The 27,621-nt window shown below is 37.8% G+C and overlaps 1 protein-coding gene across 12 annotated transcripts in view; it reads left to right on the top strand.

The window, feature by feature from the left end:
* Nucleotides 1-27,621, top strand: part of PEX5L (peroxisomal biogenesis factor 5 like) — a 105,732-nt gene that overhangs the window by 54,676 nt on the left and 23,435 nt on the right. For 2 of the 12 annotated variants that reach the window (XM_017726930.1, XM_017726927.1), the window contains exons 2-7: nucleotides 9,963-10,028; nucleotides 11,821-11,925; nucleotides 13,231-13,269; nucleotides 23,773-23,884; nucleotides 25,713-25,922; nucleotides 26,991-27,117. In XM_017726930.1, the coding sequence (XP_017582419.1) occupies nucleotides 9,963-10,028; nucleotides 11,821-11,925; nucleotides 13,231-13,269; nucleotides 23,773-23,884; nucleotides 25,713-25,922; nucleotides 26,991-27,117 (659 nt within the window). Of the gene's footprint in view, nucleotides 1-9,962; nucleotides 10,029-11,816; nucleotides 11,926-13,230; nucleotides 13,270-23,772; nucleotides 23,885-25,712; nucleotides 25,923-26,990; nucleotides 27,118-27,621 lie in introns of those variants that run through there. The other 10 variants (XM_008644494.2, XM_017726928.1, XM_008644495.2 and 7 more) reach the window with 8 other exon arrangements.

The following is a 27,621-nucleotide window of genomic DNA, read 5'->3' as shown; positions in this document are numbered from 1 at the left end:
CTGCTTTATTTACAAGATTTTCAGAGTGAAATGAGGCAGCAGAGTGTTTCAGTGAATACAAAATTCAGAGTGCTGACTGATAGACTGATTTCAGTCAATCATAGCAGTGTCACTAGAGCAGCTATCTAAGGCCACTCTTGGTTCCTAAATACAAAAAGAGACAGGATAGTGAATTACTGCAGAACTACAGCAGCAAAACTTTCCCTGTGCTGGCTCAGTTCCTCTCCTCAGGGAGTAGAAAACAAAGATATATACATATATCAATATAATTAATACATGTACATATGTTTGAGACTCCACAACTTTTCCTCTACACCCAGGATAACACCCACTGCACCCATCCTGGGGTGCCAGAAATACCCGAGCCCTCTCCAGGTGTTTGTCAGCCACATCCTGGGCTAATGCTTGGTACAAGTGGCAGACATGAGTGAGCTGCTGCACTCCTTTCCCTCAGCTATGAGCCTGATCATTCTCTGATAAAAAGCACATTTACTGAGGCTGCCTGCAAGCCATTCGGAAAATGGCATGCTCTTTCACTTGATCAAGATCGATTTTGATGTTCAAGAACAGTCTGTGGTAAATGAATGTGTTCTTGTGGAAGGAGACACCAGCAGAGTATAGCACTGCACTGCAGGATTGAGACATTTATTTTTTTATGGAACCTCTGAGGAGAAATCTTTCTGACAATGGCTGTCATGCTATTGTCAGGTCACTTAACCTCCACAGCGTTAGGTCACTGTGCCCTGGACTGGGGGGGAGATATAGTTTGGCTTTAACTACACAGGACACACTGGTGCTAGATTTGACACCCCAGCTGAAGAGGCACAATCCATTAACTGGAGCAACCGTACATCCAAGGGGGTTTGTATCTACCAGAAGCCAGTTTTGAAATGCAAGTAGCATCCTTTACATCCCAGGACAGTAATTGCAATGGAAGCTTCTTGGAAAATATAACTGATGATTTAGCAAATTTTTTTTTTGCCTACGAAATCTTAATTAAGGTGTTTTGAGAATTAAGAATTTCTCCGTAAGAGCCATTTGCTGTTACCAGCTGCTTTTAGTACTTGGTCACAGATACCATGCTGTAGATACCCACAGAGTTTTTATTAAACAGAATTGCTACAACTAGCAGCCAAACTAAACTGCTGTAAAAAGTGTGGACTCACCACCTTTTTAATTACACTGCAGACATCCTCAAACTGGTAATTAACAACTGAATTTTGTGATTCTGTTGAATTACAGAAACAAAACAAGAGAACTTGATTCCCTAATGAGGAACCTGCCAACCTAAACACAAGTGGACTGCAAAACACTGTGCACTTTATAAACATTATACACTCTTATAGCATACATTTTAAAAGTGTGTATAAAGTGAGTGAATAAGTACATAATTTTCTTTTTTTTCTTCAGTAGATGCTTTTCACTTCATAAGTATGCAAAAATAAATAAAATAGGTTAAAAAAATTCTATAGGAAAGGGTGAATGCCTATTCAAGCAGAACAGTACAGAGAATATCTGATATCAGTGATGTGCTGGCTATCAGAAATAGAGTTGTTGCTTTCAGCTCCTTGTCAAACAGGCCAAGTGCTAATCACTGTCATTGATATAAAAATGAAATTAAATCTACCGAAGCAAAAAAGAGTATAGAACACTTGCAAATATTCACAAAAGAGCCAATTTATATAAATGTAACTGATAAAAAATTACCTTAAACAGTAAAGATAGAAGACCAGGCCAGATGGGATTCTGAGCAATCTGCTCTAGTGGAAGGTGTCCCTGCCCGTGGCAGGGGGTTGGAACTGGATGGTCTTTAAGATCCCTTCCAACCCAAATCATCCTATGATTCTTTGCTAAGAATGAGTTTTTAGTTGTCCAAGGCAGCTGAACTTCTGATTAGGTCTAGAAGTAATTATCTACTAATGCAGCTACTTTTTGTTTTTTCATTTTCATGTTTGTAATTACAATGTATTTGCAATATTAGAGTAGAAAGGTCCATTCTCCACACTAACAGTACACATCAGAGAATTAGGAACATCTTTTAAGAGCACACTCATAGTACCTCAGTTTTAAGAATTTCTCCCTGAAGGCTTCCAAACTGTGTAAATGAAGGGACAGTAGCATAATCCTCTCTAAATGGGTTTATATGATGCTGCTAATGCTGCTTTTATATGATGCTGTTAATGCTGCTTTTGGAGCATTAACATACTTTAGTACTTCAGATGAGATCATTCTGAAGCTGAAAGTGCATGCAGAGGCCATGTCTAGGTCAGGGACATTAAGTTATTTTGCAGCCACACTGTTATTCCAGCTCTATTGCCATTGTCTGATAAGTGACAATCTACTCTTTTTAGGGATTAAAAATAAGGGGGTAAACATACTCTACTATACAGGTTAAAAATAGGGTTTTATTCTGGAGGTAAGTACACTCAGATTCTGAACACTTTGTTGTGAAGACCACAGAGCACAAGAGACTCAGAATGAATTTTGGGTCAAGGATACAGCATAAAGACCATTTATGACCAAAGTGCTAGAAGAGTTCTACTTTGACACCATTCAGTAGAAAGGACTCAAACCTTAAGGTTTTAGCAAAAAAACTACATAACAAATTCAAGGGTATCAAGTGTTTTTATTATGATGGGAATCAAATGTTTGTATTACAGGAAGGGCTAAATTTACCCTGGCAGAATTTAGAACAGTGATTGGAGAGAACTCTTATAGATCAAGTAAATAAGTCCTAAAAGTATATTTCAATCATAAACTATCCTGGTCTGTTGTTTTCAAACCTGCCACATAGTATGATACGTTTTCACTATTTAATATGTACATGTCTGATTACAGATGATGAGAAGGTAACATCAATCTGCTTCAAAACAAACCCAATCACAAACCTCCAGCTGCCCTTTGTACTTTTTTGTTGCATTAATTCTCTGCCTCACCATCTTTCTATCCTTTTACATGGTAGAATCACATACATTGTTATGGTGGAATTAAAAATATTTCAGCATGTCGTGGTTATAAAAACTTTCATTGTTTTTAATAGCCTTTGAGCAAGGTGTTTAACACGCAAGCCAAAGAAAAACAAAAATCCTAAACAGAATTAAATCTTGTGTGATTATACACAAACCATGAAAGAATCTGTATGAAAACATTAAACTGAGGACATGAATTTTGATCACATAAGGTTTACCCCATATTTATAGAACTCAAATCCTGAGATTTTCATCCTAATCTTCAATAAGAGTTAATAGTGGTCACAATGCATTACAAACTGTCTTCAGTGCCCAAGCTGTCATCCTTCATAAACAAAACCAGAACAATCAAAATAAGGAATTTAAGGACTAATACAAATTTTAAATAGTTCTGAGATTAGGTACCTAGTAAAAGACATATACCAATTCATTTATTTAGATACATATCTCATTTTTCAAAACAGTATGCAAAATTTTATCTGATTCTGAAATAACAGGTCATCTGAACAGTCACCCTTATTCAACATAATTCCACCTTTGCTAAACAATACCTTCCTTAAGGACTTTCAAAATAAGAGTAAAACCTTGACTATGAAAATAAGCAATTTGGACTCTTAATCTGGTAATGCAAAACAAGAGGAAGCAACAGGCAACTCTTATGTCCCTCCAATAGTTTTAAGAAACATTTCTGTTGTATTCTTTAGAGGAGTGCCAGTTCTTTTCTGTGCAGAAAACCACAGTTTCAGGACTTTAAAATGATCTTAAAACTCTGACAGAATTGTATCTGTAGGATATGATGAGAATATTATGCTTTCAGAGCCTTTTTCTAACTCAGTCAGAGAATTCTTTATTTTTTAAATTGCATTTATTCCTTTGACTGTCTTTTTCTCATTCTAAATGTCTGATGAGTGTCTGCCCAATCTAGAAAAAGGCTCCACTAACAAAAATATGGGGCTAATGGGACCTAATTCCTTTTCTGGCTACACAGGTGTACAGCTGTGAAGTGCAGGATTTAATAACAATATCTGGAACAAGAACAACAAAGTCTGCAAACACTGGAAAAAATACACATTTCTTCTATGTTCCAGGCAGGTAGAGCACAGATTGTACAATTTTGACATCAGAACCTGTGTAATTTTCTTTTAAAAAAGAACTTGCATCATATTCCAGACACAGTTATACTTCCAGTTGTCTTTTACACATAAAGCATCATCATACACTTTTCTGAGTCTCATTGATCGCAAGTGAAGATGTAATAAAAGAGACAACCAGCCCATAGACTCACCTCATCCCAGAGATCACCCATTTTTTTCTCTGGAATTGAAGGCAGACTGCTTCAAAGTACTTGAATATCACCTTCTGCATGAGGCCAAAATACTTCTATGTTGCCACATCCACGTGCATTTTATTATTGAGAAACTTTAGTGATATCAAGATACAACAGCTAAGGCACAACAGCTTCTGGAAACAGCTGCATTTGTCTGGGGTTTTTTTCTTTTTTTTCTTTAAATGAACAGGAAGTTTTAAGCTATGCCATGACTCACTCCATATTTTGCTCTGGTCAACACTGCCTTTGCTATACTAATATCAATAAATTAATGTTTTGACTCTTAGGACAGCACAACTGGGAGTACAAAACCTCTCTCACAGTGATGGAGTTAAACACAAAGATAATACGAAAGCAGATCCAAGCAAAACTGTCAAAAGCAAAATTCCCAACATCTATAAATATTTGTGACAAGCATGCAAAAAGTTAAATGCTTGCCTTGAGCTTTGTAGCTCAAGCCATTATCTGAGGTTAAATAAGAATAGCTGTTAATTTCACTGAGGGTTACCCTACTGCTACACCTATAAAAGAGTTTCTATAAGACAGGCTCAGAAGCAGCTGCCTTGTAACAGCTTGCCTGTTCCAGTTAACTCAGAACAATGTTTTATATTCTGCATTTCCTACAAAGACTATCCCGTATTCCTGCTCACTGATAAGCCACTGATTTTTCCACATAAAATACCACCTCCTCTCAGTTTATTTCATTGCTTTTCCTAAACAGAGTGCAGAGTTTGTCTGCATTCTCTTAATGTTTCATGAAACAAAACCATAACAATTGTGTAGCAGGAGGTGAGGAACCCCTACCTCTTCAAAGAACAGTAACATCATGAGCTGGGAGGAAATGAGGGAGCAAAATCCATCATTTACACATCATGTGGGCAGTAAACGCACACTTAAACAACAGACAGCACATTAGTCATCAATTGTTTATTTTGAAAGTGATCTGATCTCCTGGAATTTCACTTGAACTTGTACCAGGGGAATCTCTTATTCTAATTCAGCACATGCATTATCATGGCAATATAGCAACCAATAGCAAGTAATTCTGTTGCTATGCATATGTTATTACTGGGGCTCATGACACTGAAGTCAACATGAAAGGAACTGAAATTAAGGGGGAGAAAATACTTCAGTATTAATTCTCTGCTGAAGACTACCAAACAAATCTGAAATTCCCAGTTGCTAAATCCAGTGATTTCACAAAGTTCCTTGACACAGACTAAGTAGAGATGAAGGAAATCCTGCAGCTATTCCCTAAGATTTTTCAAGTCATATACCATTGTGCAGTCAAAGGACTCATCCCTTCGGTAATGCAATTCCAAATCATTAAGAAGTCAATCAAATAAGTGCTAAAAAATAGTTTCTGTATATTCACAATGGACTTATTAAAAGATGACAATTGCAAAGAAAGAAAGGACTGCAAAACCTCTCACCCAAGCCTTCTATCACAAGGAGATACATTATATAACTTGTACATAAAAGGATCAGAACCTTAAACAACCTCTAAATAGTTCTGTCCCAGACCTCCTTCTTCTTACCAACCCTGCTCTGTATTCCCAACTGGGTTTACTATTTACAGTTAAATCATCAGTATTGTTCCACCATTACAGAGTGTCGTTATCTTGCTCAAAATATACATTCCCTATGTATACTCCAAACCTTTTGACTTAAGAGGGGAAAAAAAAACTTATTTCTCATCCTCCTCCTCCTATTAGCCTGCAGGATTCATACTAGCTTATAGAGAATGAGTTAGATTTCACAGAATTGTTTATTCATTTCCAGTCATAATTTGCATTTAGATGTGTTAAGTACAGTAACTTTGCACAAGTTCTTGAGAGTAAAATGGGTCTTGCAGAGCTTCCACCAGAGATGCTTTGGAAGCTGTCCCCCTTGGCTTTGGGAATGTATCTATAGCCTTCACACTGAGACAGCTTCTCAAGGGAGCAAACGTGATGCAACAGTTACTGAGAGTCAATAAACAGAAAACCTTACCCTGCCATTTCAATGCAAATGCTTCTCAAGCTGGAATGCAATTTAACCACCCTAACGACATTTAAATGGATATAAGACACAACGCAGTGAGGGTAAATGTGAATATTTGTGCTGATTGCCTTTTATCAGTTTTTGTCTCTTTCTTTGCCATTTTTCTTGTACGCAGTAAAGTCTTCCCATATTAACACCGAAATCTGTTTTTCCATCAACATAAGGATGAAGAAATGAGGAAGGGAATGAAAGAGGAGTAGAACACTGTGAACTCAGCCAATGTGGACTTAGTTGCTTTACTGTAAATTACTTCTTGGGCAAACCTTCTTGTAGCTGCTTCCTTGTCTGTAGCAAACTCTGTCTGTATTTCATAATAATCTTGTAAGAATGAACTACAGAAGGTCACGAGTCAAAAGAGTTTGGGTAATCACTAACAGAGAGCTTGAAAAGATGTTCCAAAGGATGCAAACACAATATCAAAATAGTAGCTCAGGTTCTGAAAGCTGGTCTACCCTGATGATGCTGCTTCCAGTTCAGGACTGAGAGCTCATTCACGTTTCCTCACCACGGTCAAATGGGCACTGCCTAAATGAGTTGTGTTCTCACTTATCATAGATATAAACCTGACTTCATTAGGCTCATAATAAAAAACTACCATGAGCTTTGATGAAACAGAATTTTCTGTTTAAATATCAATCTTGTATTGGTCCATAAAACTGCCTCACTATATGTTTTCTCATTATTTTTAATTATATATAAAATGCAAGATATAACACTACTAGAAAAAGGTAGAAAAGTATAGATGAAAAGAAATACTTATGTAGAAAACATGAACATAAATGCCTGAGAGGGGAAAAAATTGAAATAATAAACAGATCCTATGTAAGACAAGAGCTCACAGTTGTATTGTGGACACTGGAACTCCCATGGTACCATTGCATAGCTCTGTGTGCTCATTTTGAGAGGTAAAAATCTTGGTGTTGCATAACTTAAAAAAATAAAGCCAAGTTTTCCCCTTCGTTTTTATTTTTAAGTTGCACAAAACAGGAAGATTTGTGGAGCATAAAGCCATTTTGAATAGGCTGCTTAGCTGGTACTCTAATACATCAGCTGCTGGAGGATCTGGAGAGCAGCCAAGCCTCCCAAATTCAACACGTTCAGCAGCTCTCCCTGTTCTTTCTCCCAACACAGGAGGACAACAGCCACTAAAACTGAGAGTTCTCACTAATGCATCTCTCGTAAAGTTTGCTTTGCAAAGGCCCTCCCAACCTATAAAGATATTTTAAGAGCAGTTCGGTACTTCAAAATGTTCTGAACTGGGTTTTGTTGTTATTTTGTTTTTAAACACTTCAATTCAATAACCCAGTGGGAAAGGTCAGGACAGCTGGCCATATTTTTTGGCATTGCATTCATAAATGCAGTGAGGTGTTACTCTGTTTCTCCTCAGCTAGAAAGGAAGATGCCCATGAAACCAGAAATCCTGTCATACCTGTACCAGCACTGCCCGAAGATCCATCTTTTATCTATCAAATTCCTTTATAGGGAAAGCTGTCTTAAAACTTCTGTTTTATAGACGTTTAAATTTAAACATGCTCATGTTGAGATGATTTCCCATAGCTCAGTGAACAGCGGTGCATTGTAGTGTGCCAAATAAAGCTGAAACAGCTCAGTAGGCTCTTTGGAAAATAAATGGAACAGCACAGGTCTGTGTAAAGAAGGAATACCTTCTCTGTGTATACATATTAAAATAAAAAAGAAAAATCTGATCTCTCCATTTCTTTCTGCTTACTTTCCCACAGGAACAAGTGCTATAAATATTCCTGAAAAGTGAATTAGGGAATCAAGTACCTTAAATATTTGTCAAAAGCAAACTTCTAATTATGAAATAGTTTTAGATAAAATCCTTTTATTGCATAGATGACAACAAAGAATTTCTGCAATTAATCATCATTTAAATACTCTTGTCAAAATGTTAAACATTTACAAAGCACTGGCTGTTGGCTTTTCATATGCAAGAACAAATTTTCAAATCACTGTAATGAAGAAAATAATTACAGAATTATGTAGTATTGCACTAAATAGTAATGTTTCAAGTGTGACCATGTGTTCATTCTAATCTGCCATCAGGACCTGAAGGTCATCAGTTGGTCCCAAGTACTTAAATATTTGTCATACATGAGCATGGTTACAAAGGTATATGCATCACTTATTTAAAAAAAAATCAACTTTATGCTGCCCTAGAAATTTACATTAATATGCTCTTACAGTAATTTAATTAAATAGTCATTACTAAGTACCACATCTAAGTAGTGTGACTTGTACAAAATTTAATTTGAAACTATTAAAAAACAGCAGCAGAAAAAAATATTCCCCTACAAAATCCTGCTAAATCAGCATACTGCTATGGAAATGTCTATTACTATCCATTATCTGATCCCAAAGGATAAGCCTAGAGAAATTGTTATTAAGTTTTGAACCCAATCTATCATAAATATTTAGCATCAGGGGAATACTCTGAACTCTACTCCTTATTTTGCTTTGGAGATGTTACCTAAAGGAACTGTTGCATTTTTTTAATGTAGCAAATAATGAAATATTGACACATTTCTCATTTTTTCTCAAAGCAGTATGTTCCATTTAAACAAATAATGTATTTTTTCCTTCATCAATTAATGTTTGTCATTATGTGTACATGGGTTGTCGTGTTCTACATCACAAATGTTTCCATTTCTATATTGCAAACCAATAGGGAATGATGAAATTTATTTACTAAATTGTTAAACTGTGGTCTGCATGAGAAAGTAACTTACCTTGCAACCCTCCACTCCCAACAAACTCTTCATTTTTAAGTCCTGGCAAGTGTAAAATTAGCTGTTACAGAATTACGGGGTTTGAGCAATAAACTGCTGTACCAGGTAAATTTACACAGCACTTTGGCTTGCTAAGAAGAAACACTTAGTGTTGAAGGAGGCCAAGTAAATAGCACCTTAAAAAAATAATAATTCTTCAATGGTTAGTGTAATAAATGTGCTGGAGATTTTCATTTCAGCTGCAGTTCAGAACACTAACAAGGTTATCCTGACCATAGAAAAACTGGTTTTATGTGTCTCCAGTTCTCCTGCCTAATTGCTTCATGGGCGAGTATTGGCTACATAGTGTTCACTACAGGGAAGAGAGACCAAAATTTTCAAGCTTATCTACCTTACATAGGACAACAATATTAATTTCTAGTCAACAGAATAAAAAGCTGCATTTTCCAGTGGATTGCTCCCCTGTGTACCTCTCCAGCAGAATCTGACAATTTAAGCTATCCCACTGCATTGCCTTTCTCTTTGGTACCCAGGAAATTGCTACCAACTTCTAGTTTCAAAATGTTTTACATACCATAGGCTGAGCAGCCAGAAATGTCAACCTGACTTACACACAGTCTTTTAGGAAAGTTAAAGATCTAACTTTAAAAAAAGTACCATCAAACCACTTGCTTTGCCTAGCAAATATACAAAGTCTGCTCATTAAAAATAGGACACAGGTATCATTTGGGTTGCTTTTCTCCATTGTAGCATGGCCACTTTAAACTGGTGAGAAAGATTTTATATTTGGTGTCAGCCACTCCCAGGGCTTTGCAGTTACGTGTGTGGAGGATGAACAGCAGGCACTAATATGAGTATCATGACTCTTTTCAGGCAGTAGGTGAAACCTTGAAGAAAAAGTGGCTCTGTCTTCAAAAAAGTGACCTGACCTTTGCTTTGGTGGGTTTTTACTCTGCAAGAAATAAAAAGCACTGCATGCCTTCCAATGCATCCTTCCTAGTTGATAAACGATTTTGTTCTAGAACTCAGCACAAAAGGACTACATTTTCTAAAGACCAGTAGCATGCTATTAGTGCTAGCTAATGATAGCTCATGTGTCATACTGGAAACAAGCTTCATAGACCTGGAATATGTCATATGAATCATGAACAAACACGTAATTGGCCCAGAACCTTTGATATGCTTACCAATTAAATATAATTATCATTGAATTTAATATATTTAATTTTACAATGACTTTGCAGTTCTTTGGATATCAAAGGCATCACAAATCCAGCATGCTTATCATTTATGACACTTCTGCTCTGAGAATTTCTTGCAGCATGCAAAGAACTCTCTGTAGGGTATATGTGATGTGTTGCACAAGCAAGCTAATCTAATATTGACCTGACCAGTAATAAAATCCGTTTAGAAGCTGCAATAGAACGTAATGGTTTTACCTGCAATTGATGAAATGTTCCTGAAACAATCTGTAGTTCAGTATAAGCAATAGTGGGGGTTTACTTGACACAGAATACACTGCTAGTGAAGGTAATTCTTGTATATGATGTCTTAGTAAAGAACCCCTTCTGTTAATAGACTTTTAAGGATTTAAATATATTTAAGTCCAGTGTAAAATACTTCTTTTATGGAGCCAGATCCTGCAGTCCTTGCACAGCTAAAACTTCCATGGAAATCAATGGGAGCTTTTTAAAGTATAATAATAAGGACCTGCCCAGGGTCACTGGCATAACACAGCTCTGCTGCAATGCTTTATGTGTAAGCTCCAACTTTCTCTGTCTCTTGCAAGAGGCAGAGATCAAAAGAAGACCAAAGATCAAGATACAGAAACCCATGTGAATTCAAGGTGATAAAGACCCTCATTAAATAAAAAGAATGGCATCAAACAGCATGGCACATAATGTTGGTGCACTTTTTGTTTGGCTATAGTTTATAAAATAATGTTAAAATATCTTAACTTTGTCCAGAATATTTACAATGTATCAAGTGAATTTTAAGAAAAGTGACGTTTAAAAAAAAAAATCCGTACAGTAAGTTCAACACCAATTATCATTTTGGGGAGAGCTGTAGCAATGCCTGCGATGGCAGAATTTGGCTCCGTATGTTCTGTTAGCAAAAACCTAGACCGTTTATATGATGTAAATTGCTTTTTAGAATGTTACTAGAGCTATAAACTCTGTAGGTCCAGATTATACATTCAAATTTCAGGGAGAGTTTGCCTCAGTGAACAACAAGGAGCTGTGCTTTATTTGAAAACTCTGCGTGACGCTATTTTAAGAAAAACAAAATGACAAAAAGCCCACAAAGAGGTATTTTGGATATAAACTTTTGGAAAAATAAAATTAAATCAAGGGGCTGATCCTTCAGTCCTTGCAGGATCCTTGCAGGATCCTATCCTGCAGAAGGTTGGCATTGGGGGAAATTCCAGCAGGCCTTGGCCCAGCAGGAAAATGCCGGATTCCTGTTGACTTCATTGGGGCAACTCTAACGAGCCACCAGACCACGGCTAGACCCCAACTGCCTCCTTAACCATTGGGTTGACGGACCATTTGTTGTATCATTATTATTATTACTATTTTTAAACAGTGTGTGTGTGTTCTGCTTCCAACCAAGCTTCGCTTCCAGACGCAGGCGCGGCCAGCGTCCCGCCGGGCTGGGTCGGGTGCGCGTGCGCGGGAGGCGGTCGGAGCCCGCTGCTGACTTGGCGCCATTGTTGGTTTCGCTGTTGTAGGGCAAAGGCGCTAGGGCAGCCGATAAGGCTGTGGCCATGGTGATGAAGGAGATTCCGAGGGAGGAGTCTGCAGAAGAAAAGCCCCTCCTCACTGTGGCATCCCAGGTGGGCGGAGCGCGGGGCTCTGAGGGGGCCGCGGGCGCTGCGCGAGTCCCCAGCCCCACTGGGTGACCCATCCCGCGCCAGTGGCATCCCAGTGCTTCACTGAGGGGGGAAGTAGCCTGGGGTAAATAATGGGGCTTTAGATGTTTTGACATGAAAATTTAAACGAAAATGCATTTTACTCCCCAGTTCAGTAACCAGAAAGTTGTTTAAAGCTAGTTTAAAATCTTGGTTCTAACTCATGCCATCAATTGTCCTGCCATAAATACTCATCTGCAATTCATATATGAAATATTCCCATTGGTGCATAGTAAAATAAGAAACAACCAGTTCACATTAGTGTCATTTCCAATATCTCAGATCCCACTCCTAAGCTCTCACTGGGGCTCTGCTCCTGGTCTGGATCAGAATATGTGACTTTGCACATCTCATTGCTTTCATTTCTACACCTTCAGTTGAAGGAAGGACGTATGTCCCCACACTAAACTTTACACATACCTTGGAGTTGCCAAGGTGGTTCCATTAGTTTCTTGAAGACAGTGGCTGAACACAACTGTAAATCACAGCACTCTTGCTACAAGAGTGGATTTTATTCCCTCATGTTGCTCACGTACATGAATTTGTTCCCCAGGAAAGTGCATTTAGTTTCCTGCCGATATTTACTGCACACAAATACTTCCAGCTCATCAGGAATGGAAATTGCTGGAAGTTGTTTTATGTGAGAGCCTTAAGCAAAATCCACAGTCCTATTTTATTCCCCTCATGATTTAGGATAACAGCCGCTGTGCTTTAGAAAGTTCTAAGATGCACACACACCAGCACATACTTCTCTAGCAGAGCGTCGCAGATGTGCTGCACTAATACACATTCTAGAAATACCATCTACTAATTTGGAAACCAGGTCTGGCACTTCCTCCTCAGCCCCTGTTGAACACCAGGTTTTGTTCATGGTGAACTCCAATGTCTATGAAGAAACTGCACAGAGGAAAAACATGCTCTGTTTAAGGCATCATTTCTGATTTTCTACTTAGTGATTAACAAACAATTAGAAACCCACATAAAATGCTGCCCCCTTTAAAACTTCACTGCGCCCAAAAAAAATTGACATGCAAAACTTCCATTGGCTTCAACAGGGCCAGGAGTTCAGCCTGGGTTCATTAAATGTTTAACTCACCATTTGTAGTGGCTGTCTGTCAGTCTCCTCAGCAATAGTCTATGATAAATTTATGAGTAAAATGCTTGTGTCTGTTAGTCAGTGTAATTTCTTCCACTAAACACAAATACCTACTTCCCTGCTATGCACCAAAGGGGTGCAGAAGCCAAAAGGAAGCAGAATCAAGTGAAAAAGTGAGTATTTTCCATAGCCATCTCTGCATCATGTATGTGTGATGTGCAGCTGTACGACCACGTTGCATACGTCATTTGTCCCCTAACTGTCTGGCTGAAGTGTTGGTTTGAGATGCTGTCACTGCAGTGTGTCCATGTGAACCCCTCATCCCAACCATCCATGCAGGATAGTGCTCTGCTGTGTCAACCATCCCCATCCCAGTGTCTGTCTCTGCTCTTTACATGATGAAACAGATGGATGTGGTTGCTGCTCACAGGGTGGAACAAGTTCCAAATTGACTGCAAACTTCCCAAGACAGATGGGTCAGGAGAATAAAGTCTGGTCTTTCCAAAGTTCTCACCACCGCCAAACCCAGTGTGGGCAGATCCACATCGCAGGAAGAATTAAGTACATTGGGTATCTATGCTGCTCCAACATCACAGCCACCTAAGCAAAAAACCTGCAAGTGAAATTCAAGGATCAAGCCCAGACAGAGGAGCACTGGCTTTTCTTAGAGAAAAAAAAGTAAAATCTCCCATTTCCAAAATCCTTGATGAATGGAGGATTAATTATGTCTGACTGTGGACACAGACTCCACAGGAAGCATAACTGGAATCTGATACATAAAGAAGAGTCTCTAAAACCTCTTTTTGATAGTGATAATGTACATAGGCCCCTGAGTTTGTATTTTAAAATGTGTCTCTTTGCTCTCTTCCTCTGTAAAATGTTAAAAACCTATCCAGCACAGAACAAGACAGATAAATAGTCACATTTTATTGTAATGCTCCTAGCAAAGCCCAGCTTGTAAAATATGACACCTGTCTTTTGACATAAATACTGTGAATTAAATTTAAATGAAGTTTCCAGTTCCTGGATTATTTTATATCATCAGATCTGGAGGCAAATTTTCAAATAACATGAACCAAAAAAGTACTGCAGACTCCTGTGGGGCAGTGGCAGTAGATGGCAACTGGGAATCTCAATCACCATTCCAGCAGTAATGAATGTACTACAGTAAGCAGAGGGGTATTCCTGGTAATTGAATAGACCTTTCAGTATTTATTTTTTGTAATCCAGTCTTTCTGTCTCAATTACCTTCCATAAAAGTCACTTTCTTTACACTTACTAGTGTGAAAAAGGATTCAGTAGCTGCCAAATTTAATACTTTAAGCATCCAGAGAGTGATCTTTCAGTTTTAACAGGATTTTGTAGAATATAACTCTATCCATGTTGCTGTCTCCCTTTATCTTTTAAAAGATAATTCATAAGAGACTGGGACAAATGAAAAAAAGGTATTTTTTTCATATGAATAAAACCTAGAAAATGTGTAAGAAAGCTTGCTGAAGGTTCAAAGATTAACTGGATATTGAGCTATGAACCAATTACTTCTACCTGAAGCAGAGAAATAAATGAGAAAAATCATGCATAAATTTGGTTTTAATTGCAAAATAAAATTTTTGTTTAACCTCTTCACAGCTTTTTTGCATTTGTCAGGAGAAAAAAACCTTGCTTCAGAATTACTTTCTAATGAGAAATTTAAACCTAAATATGCCCTGAAGTCAAAGTTTAATTGTGCAGTCAGCTATGAAATTCCCAATTTTCTACAGGTCAGTGAACTTCAAAGGATCTGATTCAATCACATTCTTCGACCCAGACTTATACTTTAAAATATGATTAACTGCTTTATTGAGCAGTAAAAAAGCTTAAGTGCTTTGCCAGCAAAAACAAAAGGAATCTCACAGTGTCACAGGAGTTATTTGTCCCAGGTCCATCACACCTAATTTAGATTCCTTATCAGAGCACACAGGTTGGAAAGCTGCTACTCATGATAGGATCCCTATAAAGATAACAGAAATAAAGAACTGCAGGGAGGGATTGACATCCATGACAATCCTGTGGCAAATATACTCTGGAGTTATATGGAACAGAAATGGGACTCCATGAAAACTTCACCAATAGGAAAAAGAAATGCAAAATATATCTTGAAAGCTATTCCCCACTTCTGCTTGTGACTGAAAAATACAGGAGCTGTCTACTTAGAATTTACAGGACCCACACAGACATTGCTCAGAGCAGTTTTGATCTCGAGCACTTATAATTTAAGAAGTTAACCTACAGAACACTTAGGGTTTAGAATTTGAATTGGAAAGAAGAAATTTAAAAAGCTGGAATTACGTTATAAGAAACATGCTGAAATTCGTCCTCCCCTGTGAAAAATGCAGGCTACAGCACACGTCAGAAAAAGAGATATGTTGCGTGACTACACCCCAATTAACTCCACCAGATGCTTAAGGCTTTTTTATGGTCTTTAAGGTATTAGTTAGTATTCAGAGTAGGAACTATTATTTTTTAAGTGAACTTCATTTGCATGCCAACACTTAGTTGATCTAAGCACATTTAATTTTGCTTAAGGGCTTGTGAATAAAATACTCAAACATTTCCACTGCCTAAATTCCACTGTTTTGGTTTTCATTTGCTTTTATATATGTTTGTATGTATGTATGTATGTGTTTACTTATTTTGGTGGTGGTGGTGTGTTTTTGCTTAGGTTTAGTTTTCTTTTTTTGCTTGCTTTGTTAGGCTTTTTTTATATTTGTTTTGTTCTGGTGCTTTTTTGTGGGTTTTGGTGGGTTGTTTGGGTTTTTTTTTATAATCTCTAACAAGAGATTTTTAAATGCTCCCATTCAATTTTATAAGGGAAACAGATTAAAGATAGCTAATATTCAGCTCCCAATGTTGTTAGTAGATTTTCTGATGTGTGTATCAAGGGCTCACTACATGAATTTGATTGCATAATCACACTTTTCCATATAAAGTTAACAGTCCCATTTGAATCAATCATGTTCATTCTAAGCTTCTTAGCATTAGGCTTGCACTGACTTCCAGCCCACTCCATAAATGTTTTCTCAGTAACATCATAACAGAATGGTGGGATGTTCCAGTGGATGTAACTAGCTTCCCTTCTCTTTCACACAAACATAAACCAGAATTCACTGCATTTTAACTAAGTGGAATACATTCAGGTAAAAAAGACAAAAATCATGCCAGTTTGAATCATTGTCATTATCAAAGTCTGGATTGAATTCGTTGTACATTCCAATCTGCCCTCTAAAAACAGTAGCGACTTCCTCACTGATGTTGGGATAACTAGGCTTGAGATCCTATTTTTTGATTCTTTTTAAAGGATTAATGATAAATTCATAAGCAGTATGTTCTATACATCTCAAATCTGATTTATTATAAAAGCTTTGAGTAGTTTGTCAGGGGACACAACCTAAGTCCTACTGATAGCTCTTTTTCATCTATTATTAGGACAGGGTAAATACATGAAGAACAAAAAAAATGAAATAAAAAAATGAATAAATGCATGCTTAGTAGTACAAATATTAATTGGTTCTTTACCTCTAAATTAAATATTGCTCAACACGTATTGCTTTTAGGGCCATATGCATAATTTCAGCAGAAATACTCTCATGAGTACAGTAAAATTGCCTTGACAATATACTTAAAAGTCATAAATTGGCTGCTTTCCTAAAGTTATGTAGATTTCTCTGTCACATAAATTAAATACATTTTTCCATGAAATAACAGTTTTAATTTGAAATTATCATGGGAATTGATGGTGTCATATTTTTAATAAAGTAAAAAAATTAACCATACTGTTTCATACATTGTAAAATGCCTTACTATTCCTTAAGGACAGAAAGATTGGACAAACTTTTTTGTGAATAATATAATATACCAGTTTAGCTCTGGTTTTTATATTAATTAATAGGAGTTACTTTTCAGAAACTTCTTGGCTCTTCATTCATGAATACTCTGGGTATGAATATACTGTCCTGATAAAGAGTTGCAAACCATGAGCTACTGTTCTAGATTCACTGAACTTGCTGGTTTTTCAGTGAAAGTGTTCTATTGAATTGCAGTTCACAAACAGCTTATGAGTTTCAAGCTCTTCAGTTTGCTGAAAACATCCCAAAGCAGCCAGACATTCCATGACAGATTCCTAAAGGGAGAGGCCAAGTGATTCCTGTGATCAGCACAGTAGCACATCCAAAACCATAGCCTGACTCTAGATATGCTACAGAACATAGTTTGAGAAGAAAAATCCACAGAAAGGACAAAAAAAAATCCATGTGCTTTTCAAGCAGTTACAGCCCATATGCAAAGAAACAGCAATGATCTCAAATTATCTGTGGTGATGACAAAATGTTGTCTTTGATCCCTGTTGTAGATCTTCAGCCTAGATAATGGTATGGGGAGGGGAGAGGCTAAAACAGAAATCACCAGGTGACACCACAAAGAAAACTCATGGCCAAATGAGCAATGAAATCTTCTAACACCCAGGAGGAGGAGGCACTCCATTTTAGATAACACCTTCCTGTAACTTAAGAAAGTGCGTGGAGCATGCAGGCGTGAATGCAACAGGCAGATTTACAATAAATCACATTTCTGTGTGGCTAAAGACCAAACTGTCAGTCACAGTTAAAATATGACAAGAGTAACTTTCCTCTTCTTCCCCCATGGCTCTGGTCCAGCAGGATAGTTAAGCATGTGCTTAACCTTGAGTTTTGCAGAGCATGTTTAAGTGCTTTGCTGGAGCCAGGCCAAAAGGCATGAGCCAGACATGACTCGCATGTTAAACCTCCTTTAGACAGACCAGGCGGAACAGAGGGAAGGAGACATTGAACTGTGAGATGTTTCATTTTACCTTGCAACAATACACCATAACTTGCACAGTTCAGCATGTAGAAACACAGGCAGGGTGTTGGTGTGACACAGAGATCACAACAAGAGCTGTCACCCAGCAATGCAACTGCTCTTTGTGGAGGTGCAACATAAACAAGGGTTTTAAACAATACAGCTGGCACCTGAATTCAATATCCAGTGCAGTGTCTATAGCCATCCTCCCACAGCTTCTCTGACTCCACACAAATCCTGACAGCCATAAGTCCCGGTGGGTGACTTGGCTTGTGTGATTTCAGGTAAGAAATTGCCACCTCTGATTCACAGGCCACTCCACACCCTTCCTACTACCGAGCAACAGAGCACTGGAGAGCAGGGCTGGTCTTCAGAGAGGCAGCAACACCAAAGTGCTCTTTGCAAGAGGGTGCAATGAATTCATCTCAGTTTTAGAGCTTCCCACAATTCATGTGAGGTGGAAGTCAGTTACACTAGATGCTGTGTGAATCGACTCTCTCTTCTGGTGAAAACCAAATATTTGGCTCTCAAGTCAGCTTAATCGGAATATGAGTACATTCATAGTAGTGACAGAGAAAAATTAATGTACCACTCTGGCACAAGGATGATGTAAAAAGCCAAGAAGTAATCACACTTACTATACAAGAGTAAATAAAGCGTGTGAAGCAGTAATTTTGATTGTGAAATCTTTATTAACATACTAGAAAAGTAAGAAAAGAAGAAAACCAAAACTCTTGCAATTTAAATTTTATCACAAGACCATTGATTTTGTCAGGAGTTCCCTCTCCAAACATCCCTCTGCAACCAGAAAAAGAAGTCTTCCAGTTCTTACCCTGCCAGGATAGTGATCCACAGGCACAACTCTCAGGCCAGTACTTCCAGTTATGCTCTAGAAAACAATAACCTCAATTTCCAGTTGTGGTTCCCATTTACTAGTTTTTAGAAAGAGCCAGGTAGTAGAAATCAATTGATTTGTTTCCTCTTACCCCAGTGAGTGCCACCAAAGATCCTGGGGTGCCAGCTATGTGCAGAAACCTGTCTGTCAGGAAACCATTGCTGTGTATCATAAAAATTATTAGTGATTGAAATGAGCTGATGCCTCTGCCTAAGCATAACACTTACAAGCTGCTGGAATCGATCTGACTCTTTTACCTGTTTGTCCAGTCTCGCCCAAAGAGCAGACAAGTTTCTCAGAACAAAGTTCAAAAATACAGTTTTTCCAGTAGAAAATCTGAGTTAGATGTTTCCTGCCTTCTCCCATGCTCAGGACCACAGGTTCATTACCACTCTCTGAGCTTCTGGAGCAGCTCATGTCACTGATGCAGCTCAACCACACTCTCACCACCCTGATTGGGCAGTACAGGAAAAAGTCTCAGTGCCCAGGAGCAGCTTTGCTGCTGAACTGTACAGGGGACTACCCAGTAGTAGTTTGGGGCTTCTTAAATTAGTGCCATGAGTAATTCAATCAGGCTCAGGTGAAAAAATGGATTCAATCCAAAATCCAATCCAACTCACTTCTGTAGCGAATTACATATAAATTTTAGATGCCTCTTGAGCCAGTCCTTCTAAAATAAATCCCATATATAGCCGGGGGAAAGCTAGGTGCCTTTGAGAGCCTCCTGAGGGACAGCCTAAATTGGGCAGGCACAATCTCCCTCTGGAGTTGCTTTTCTAGGCATTTATCTCTCCCTATTGAACATGAAGGGAATTTAGGCACTTAATTTAAGAGAACTAGTTCACTCTGTGCTCAAAACATAGGTGCTAATTAGCTGCCTGACTGGAAACCTCTCCCCCAATTTAGAGACTAAATAGTTTATCTTAAAGACTAGCATTATGTTTTGCCCTAGTAAAATTTAAAAAAGAAACAAACCAGCATGCTTTGTGCATTGCAAACAGATAAAAATCAGGAATGCAGTAAGAGAGTATATACAATGGGATGGAAGGACCATAATTTACAGTCACTGTTAAATGATCCTTGCTTTGAGTATTTTGAAGCAGTGGGGCTGATACCAGACTCTCTGGACTCTCCCAATATCTCTCCTGAAGCACCCAGAAGCCCCACTTACATGCTTTTTGGAATGACAAATTCCAGTAGCAGTACTGGGATGAGAAAACCACCTTTCTCTGTTGGGCTGTTCCTAGAAGACTCATTTGAATTTAGGAGTATCTTATACTATGGATGAGTCTCTTCAGATGTGTTGGTAGTAGGGAATATCAGCCTCCACAGATTTCACACATCCCTCAATTAAAGGAGTGCATGGGCTCCTTCTTTAATTAAAGTCAATCTTATAAAGCAAATTTAAGTTCCTAGAGACATTATGAGAATTTATGGCACCCACTGGCCAAATTAGTATTGAGAAACCCCCATTTTCCCAGGCTGAGTCTGCACCCCTTGGTGTGTGTACAGATATTGGGCACATAAATCCGGTGTGGGGTCGGCCAGCCTGCTCCTGCCCCCAAGTGCTGCTTCTCCAGCACCCAGAGATGCTGGGTGACTTTCCTAATTTCACTTTGCTTCCCTCATCTGCAACACAGAGATAATACTCCTCAGCTCTGTGGTGGTGCCGGGCTTGATTCATGAGTGTTTTAAGGCATTCTGTGATTTTCAACCTGAAAGGTGCTTGAGAACCATAAATTATTGGTTTAATATAGATCATAGTTTTCATCTCATAAATCTTTTATGCACTACTCCAAATTCAGGCCTGATATAACTCTAATAACTTGAGCAGTATTAAGTGAGGGATAAATTTGGTACAGTATATGAGGCAGCAAAATGAAATACCGAGTGTGAGACCAAGGGCTTAACAAGTGGCACTGCTTACACAATAATGTCAGAAACCTGCCCCACTGCCCACTTCTCTACAAATAAAAATATCATCTCATGGCACTCTTACTTGTTAAGTCTTAATTCATCATTAAATGTCTGCTTCACATCAAAATAGTATATTTTCTTATATTTTCTATTGCTATACACACGTAATTTGTGTTTATTGAGAATTAGTAGACATGGTCATGTATTTGCTATCTGTTTTGACCCAAATATTTGAGTTAAAAGCAGATTCTATTTCACAGGAGCAAACCTTTCAGTAAGACATTCCTACAGCTTCTAGTCCTTAGCCATGGGAGCACAGGACACAGGACTAGGAGGGATCCTCTGGGTCACAGTCATGTCATAAACAGGGGTGTAGAAGGCTTGGCAAAAGCCATTTTAAATAGGTGGGCATTTTGTCCCCCTACAGTAAAAAAAAGAATACTGTTCATACAGTTCACTGCTGTGATAGGTCAGTTCTTTTAATTCCCCGACCAGATGTACTCATGCCCAGTTTCGAACTCTGTTATCGGGCCAACATTTCTCTACAGCTGACATAACTTTCCTCCTCCAGTGTCATCTGACCACTGTCCCTTTGTGTGTACATGAAGAATAGCTGCATTCCTACTCAATCTTCATTTTGTCAGTCTAAGCAAGTCAAACTCTTTTAGTCTTCCTCTAAAATGTAATAAATCTAATAAACATAATAAAGAAAATTCTAAGGACATGATAACCATCTTTGAAAAGGGAAAAAAATTATCAGACCTCATGCTTCAATTAGACCTTGGAAAAATTCAGATCTTTATTGATTCTTGTCTCCTTCCCCTCCACAACTCTGATTCTTAGCATTATTTCTGGTCTTCCCAGAGTTTATCCTCTGACCTCTGCAGCAGGTTTGGGCAATAAGTTGCCTTTCCAGTTCATCTTAAGATTTTCTATTCTTCACTGTCTGCAATGAGTGATCTTGGGTGCTTTGGTTCTCATAATCTTTCATCATTTCATCCTTCCCCTTTCTTTCCTATTAAAGAAAATTTCCATGGAATGTAATGGGAAACTTGATAAGCACCTGAATCTTATGTGATAATGCACCCCATTGATAGTCTTATAGATACTTCCTATAAGGTTTTATATTTACACTGATTCCTACAGAACTTCTCATTTCTTCCCTCCTGTCCCTCTCCAAATGGTCTAGGACTTTTCCTTATGCTGTGTAAATGCAGAAAGAAAAATATAACAAGCAACTTTTACTGATATCTGGATAAAATTTTAAAATACTAAAAGTAGTTTGGATAAGACTTAACTCTTGAGGCATCCACATTCATGTTTTTCAAAAATAGTCATGAGTAAGGACTGTCATCAAATCATAAAAAGAAAAATTAGGTCTGCTTTAGTCTTAAATACCAGCATTAGGTAAATTTGTAGACCTGGGGATAATGGAAATCAAAGGTGTGCAGTTGATATAAATGCAATTTCCAGTCAAGTGATGAGATTTACCAAATTAAGCAAGTGCCTTCTGTGCATTGAATGAGACAGCACCCTGGACAGTCAATCCAGAGTCAAACTCCCCCTGATTAGGTCCCTGGTGAGGTGCATCTGCAGTCTGGGTTTAGCACTGTACATTTGGAGTTTGGGACAGATTTCTAAATTCAGAGCCCACATTTGCACATTGTGCTGCACTCATCTGGGCAGGCAATCACTCATCTGGCTTCCATGGTGCTCATGGAAATTGGTATTTTAGTGCGAAACTCTGAGGTCCTGGGAAAGAGCATTTGTGCACACACACAGCAGTATCAGCTTAAATGTTTAATCCATCAAAATAGTGGGCTTGTTATTTCAATAGCTCCAGCATTTTGCTGCAGCTTTGCAACGCAGAAATCAAGTACTGAACAGCAGTGAACCTAATCTGGTTTGCTGTAATAACTTTAGAGATAATCCTGCTCTGGAGTAGCTCAGGGCCAGTATTTAAGAAATATGAGGATGAGTAAATACCCTTTTTGGCCACTTTTAGTCCATGTTAGCATCCTAAATTTAAAAATTCAAATCTATCTGAGAGAAAATTTTGAAAATTCAGCAATGGAAAAAGAGTTAGAACAGAGGGGCAAGAAGAAGAATGGAGGGGATAAAATAAAGCTGAAAAAGCTCCAGACAAAAGCAACAGTGGGAAAACATTTTTTCAGAGAAAAAACTTAAGATACTAAGATAAAGTTAGTGCAGGGCACGCCATCAGACATCCCTCCAGCTCAGCTTAGGTCTTGATCCTCTAATCAGAGACAGATGGCAAAGAGGAGACTTTTATTCCTGAGACTTGTACAGTTTTGTCTTTTTAATTCGTCATACATTAAATAGCCCAAAATACAGAGATTTCTGTCAAGTAGCAGAACACCAATGCATTTATGCAACTAAAAATGGAAAACTGCTCCTAGATAAAAGGTGTTTTATGAGTCTTCCCACAGTCAGAACTCATGCAGGAAGTTCATGCACTCACCAGGCTCCATTCACTGTCATTCACATGTTGTTGTACGGCAGAGAAATGTTTCCTGCCTCAGCAGGTTATTGTTTAATGGGCTAATGCTTATTTGCAAGGTGAAATGCTATTGTGGAATTTCTGTGAGGGAGCATGTTACTTGTGGGGGAAAAAAAGGCCACTTCCAAAAAAGAAAGCCCTTCTTAGCCTCCTGGTGAAAGAGAAGGGCACCTTCACCATGGATTTGAAGGGAGCTGCATCAGGCCCTGTAACTTTAGCCCTATAAGCAATAGTATGCAATAACTGCTAAGGAAAAATCATCTTGCTGCTTTATTTTTGTGTGATTTGTTAAACTGGAATATAATTTTGCCCCAAAAGAGTAACTAAAGCTTTTTTTATTTCAATCCCAGTGCTATTTGTGCATCTTCTAATTGCAACATCTTACTCTCACAATTAAAAATAAAGCACATGATATTGTGAGAATATGTTTTATCTCTGTAAATTCTGCATCCCAAGAATGCTCTGTGACCTGGGGTTCTTTGTTGCTAGCTGGTGAATGAGCAACAGGAGAGCAGACCCCTCCTGAGCCCCTCCATTGATGACTTTCTCTGTGAAACTAAGCCAGAAGCTGTTGCAAGGCCTGTAACATCGAATACTGCAGGTAAACAACATTCTTTACTATCCCTCACTAGAGAAAAATCGTTTTAGTTTTAGCTTAATTACGGCACATTTCTGTCAAGTGATTTCTTGGTTTGTTACAGTTTGCACAAAATCACAAACTGGCATTAAAATTGCCTGACCTGTTAGCAGAAAAACTCTGTTCGTTACATTTTAGGAGAAAGCTGATGTGATTCAGATCACATCAATTCTAGCAGATCTTTGGGGCTGAAATTAAGGCAATTTGTTTAAGTCTCACAGGATGTACATATGAGCTTGAATCAATTCTCGGTATTTGGGTTTGCAAAATTTTAACCTCTGGGGAAAGCCACATTTAGTCTGATTTTAATCAAACCCATTCCTTACTCTAGAAAGATTTTTTTTAAATGAAATCTTGGGTGAGGTGTTAGAAAAAGTGGTGAGGTATCAAAACACTTTATCCAGGCTGAGTTCAGACTCTTTATTAGTGAAAGGATCTAAGATTTTGCTTACCTCCTTTGCATTGCAATGAGGTAGTAGAGAAGATAACAAAAAGTAAGAGTGAATCCTGAAAACCATCTGAATTATACTGAATTCTATTTGAAGTATATTGTCCTTTGGAAGTATTTTTAGAAATTGGCCCCCTCCTACTCAGTATCTATGCAAAGGTAATCGATGCTGTTGAGCAGATCAACTGAGAGACAATAAAATCAACACAGCACTTCTGTGTTCTCTTGCTGTTTCATAGAAGGACTTGGCTTTTTAGAAGCCATTTAATTAAAATTTATATACATGCAAATTATTAAATGAATAATTGACAGCTGAGTGATTATTTTCACATCTAATTAATGTGTCTGAAGCAGCATGCAAGTTCTAGTAACAAAAGCTGAAATACTGAATTAGATAACAGTCATAATATTTTTTCCCTTTAAAAATATAGCTGAAGATATTACAGGGGTGAATAAAACTATTTCAGATTGTTTAAGAATGGTGTTTGTTTTGAAATGTACCTGTACATTTTATATCTGCCTTGAATATCTATCAGATTGGGGTGGTGGGTTAATTAGATTTAGTTAATAATAAAATAAAAATTTATTCTATGAAGATTGATGAAATTCAGTGATTTCCAAGAACACAGATAAAGCACTGCAAGAGATAATGCAAATTGATCTGTCAAAAACACCTACCCTGTAACACTATGATAAAGAAGGAGTTTTTCTACCTTTTACATGCTAAAGAATTGTAAATGTTACTCTTTAGGCAACTTTTAAAAGAAGAACTGAAATTGAACATTCCTTTCATACTGATACAGTCCTTAATAGAAATGGCATTGGACTTTATGTTCAGTATTTATGCCCCCAAGGACAAGCAGCAACAACAGTAGAAACCATACTAAACATATCTTCATTCCTTTATGACCCATGTCCACCCCAGGAGCTGTGTGCTCCAGCTATTCCCAAATGGATTTTGGCACAACAGCAGTGCCCTAAGCTGCTATTACCAGCACTTGATAAATCATAAGATTAAACCAAATCTTATCTAAAAGCTCAGTTGTACAGGGAACCATCACAACAGAGGAAAATCTATGAAGGCCCCAGCCGTTAAGACCTCAGATGTCTTTAAGAGTTTCAGAGGAAAAGCCTTTTTTGCAAATCTGCTAAACTTCAATCACTTAAACACCTGAAATCCCCAGTCATATTTTAACATACTGGTCATCATCTTTAGCCAGGAAATACACACCTACTCTAGCCAAATGCAAACACATCAGTAATTTTTTCCCCAATCAAAACAAATCTTTAAAAGTGAGCTGTTTGAATTAAAACAACACTGAATTTTAACATTTTGTCTCTAAGTATTATCAACAGGTCTGGATCTCTTGGATCTTAGTGAACCTGTCTTACAAACCCAAAACAAAGCAAAGAAATCAGAGAATCCTTCAAGAAGTGAAGGCTTAAAAGCTTCAACACACAGAAAGAAGACAGAGAATCCTGACCTGATCAGTGTGGATTCTGAGCAGAAAGTCCAGGCTGTCAGAGTTGCAGACAAGTCTTCTCTAGATTTAGGTAAGAGTGTAGCTATTTTATCAGTGCTCCATAGCCCTACTTAGCACGAGTTTCTCCTGGCTACTGTCACAAAATAATGAGCAACAGCAGAATTTTTGCTGCACCACATTTCAGCAGTGTAACATTTGCTCCCCATTATAAACAACTTGAAGCACTTTAAACCTTAAACTCTGTGAACACATTTTACATTTTGCCTTTGCCATTATAACTATTAAGTTGTCGCTAAGTGTGCTAACAAAGTTTTGACAGTTCTTTGTAAAAAGGAATTTAGTCAGGGTGTGTAAAATGGTAGAAAAATCTGTAGGAGTGTGATGAGAAATTGGTGAAGGACACAAATGAGAGGCAGCCCATATTGATGTCCTTTTCAGAGCTGCAGGTGTCAGAAATGTACATTTATATTTGTAAATACTGCTTTATCTATGCATACCAGAGAAAAAAATCCATTCTTGACAAGAGAGATATATTTATACAGACTGAAAAAAAAATCCCCAAAACAACTCAATATCCTGCCAAGCCTGATCTATCGACAAGCTTTGGAAAAGGTGAATTTAATTTAGTTCCATCCAAACTAAATTACTTGCAGTGCAACTGAGAAATTTGCAAGGTAAATGTAATTTATACCAAGGCAGCAAATTTTCCATTCGTCAGCACAGAAATTCTTTTAGAGACCTTTATCTTCAAACAGGAGCTGAACATCTGATCTTTGCAAAGTGAGTCTGACTGAATAATATCAGTTGCCTACATAGTCATTTTTACATGTTAGTCTCTAAAAGAAGCTTTATTTTTACAATTTGACTTAATTACATACAAATCACTGATTTTAAGTCAAGACTTACACTGACGGTCTGGCCATGAATACTAACAGATTTAGAAAAACGTTGTGAATTTCCAAATATTTTCACACTGTATCAACTAGAAAGGTGCACAATATTCCTGTACATTGGGCTATATTAAAATATAGTCTTCAGTGTCATTATTTTCTCTACAACATACATTTAACAGAGGAGATAACATTTTCAGCAGTAGTTTCTTTAGAAGATTCATATATTTCTGTTCTTTATTTTTCAGTTGATATTCAGACACAGATAGAGAAATGGGATGATGTCAGTTTTCATGGAGACAGGAGTAGCAAGGTCCACCCTTCTGCAGAGAGAACATCATCATCATCCAGAGCTCCATCAAAAGAGATTTTATGGTACAACTTTTTGCTTTCCTTACAAAAATATTTCCAGCCCAACTTTCTTACTTCACAGAAATGCTTGCTTGATAACAAATCATATTATTAAACCTGTTATGATAACATTAAATGTGTTCAAGCACATATTTTGGACAGTGTATCATAAGCAAGTGCACTATAAAATGACATTTTGCTGGCAATTCTTAATGTAATGGAAAGTAGCAGGTGTGATTACTTAATAAATGGTGGTGAGAATTCTACCAAGACATGTAGTGAAGTCCTTTATTGTGGTGATTGATTTTTAGACACTGGCTGAGGCACAGTCTCGTGTCTTTGTCTAGCCTCAGTTTCCCTGCCTGTGAAATAGAAGAGTGAGAACACTGAGGAAGGTCCAGGCACTTTTGATAACTGCAAGTTAAACAATTCAGTTGAAAGAAATAACCTGATTAATCAGTGTGTGCTTATGAACCTGAAAGACATAAGGCAGCGTGTCCTAGTGCTGAGTATGTAAATGCATTATTT

Source organism: Corvus brachyrhynchos, unplaced genomic scaffold (assembly GCF_000691975.1).
Source record: "Corvus brachyrhynchos isolate BGI_N302 unplaced genomic scaffold, ASM69197v1 scaffold162, whole genome shotgun sequence".
In the NCBI taxonomy this organism is placed as follows: domain Eukaryota; kingdom Metazoa; phylum Chordata; class Aves; order Passeriformes; family Corvidae; genus Corvus; species Corvus brachyrhynchos.
The sequence above is the reverse complement of the archived record's forward strand: the minus strand, read 5'-3'. Positions and strand labels throughout refer to the sequence as shown.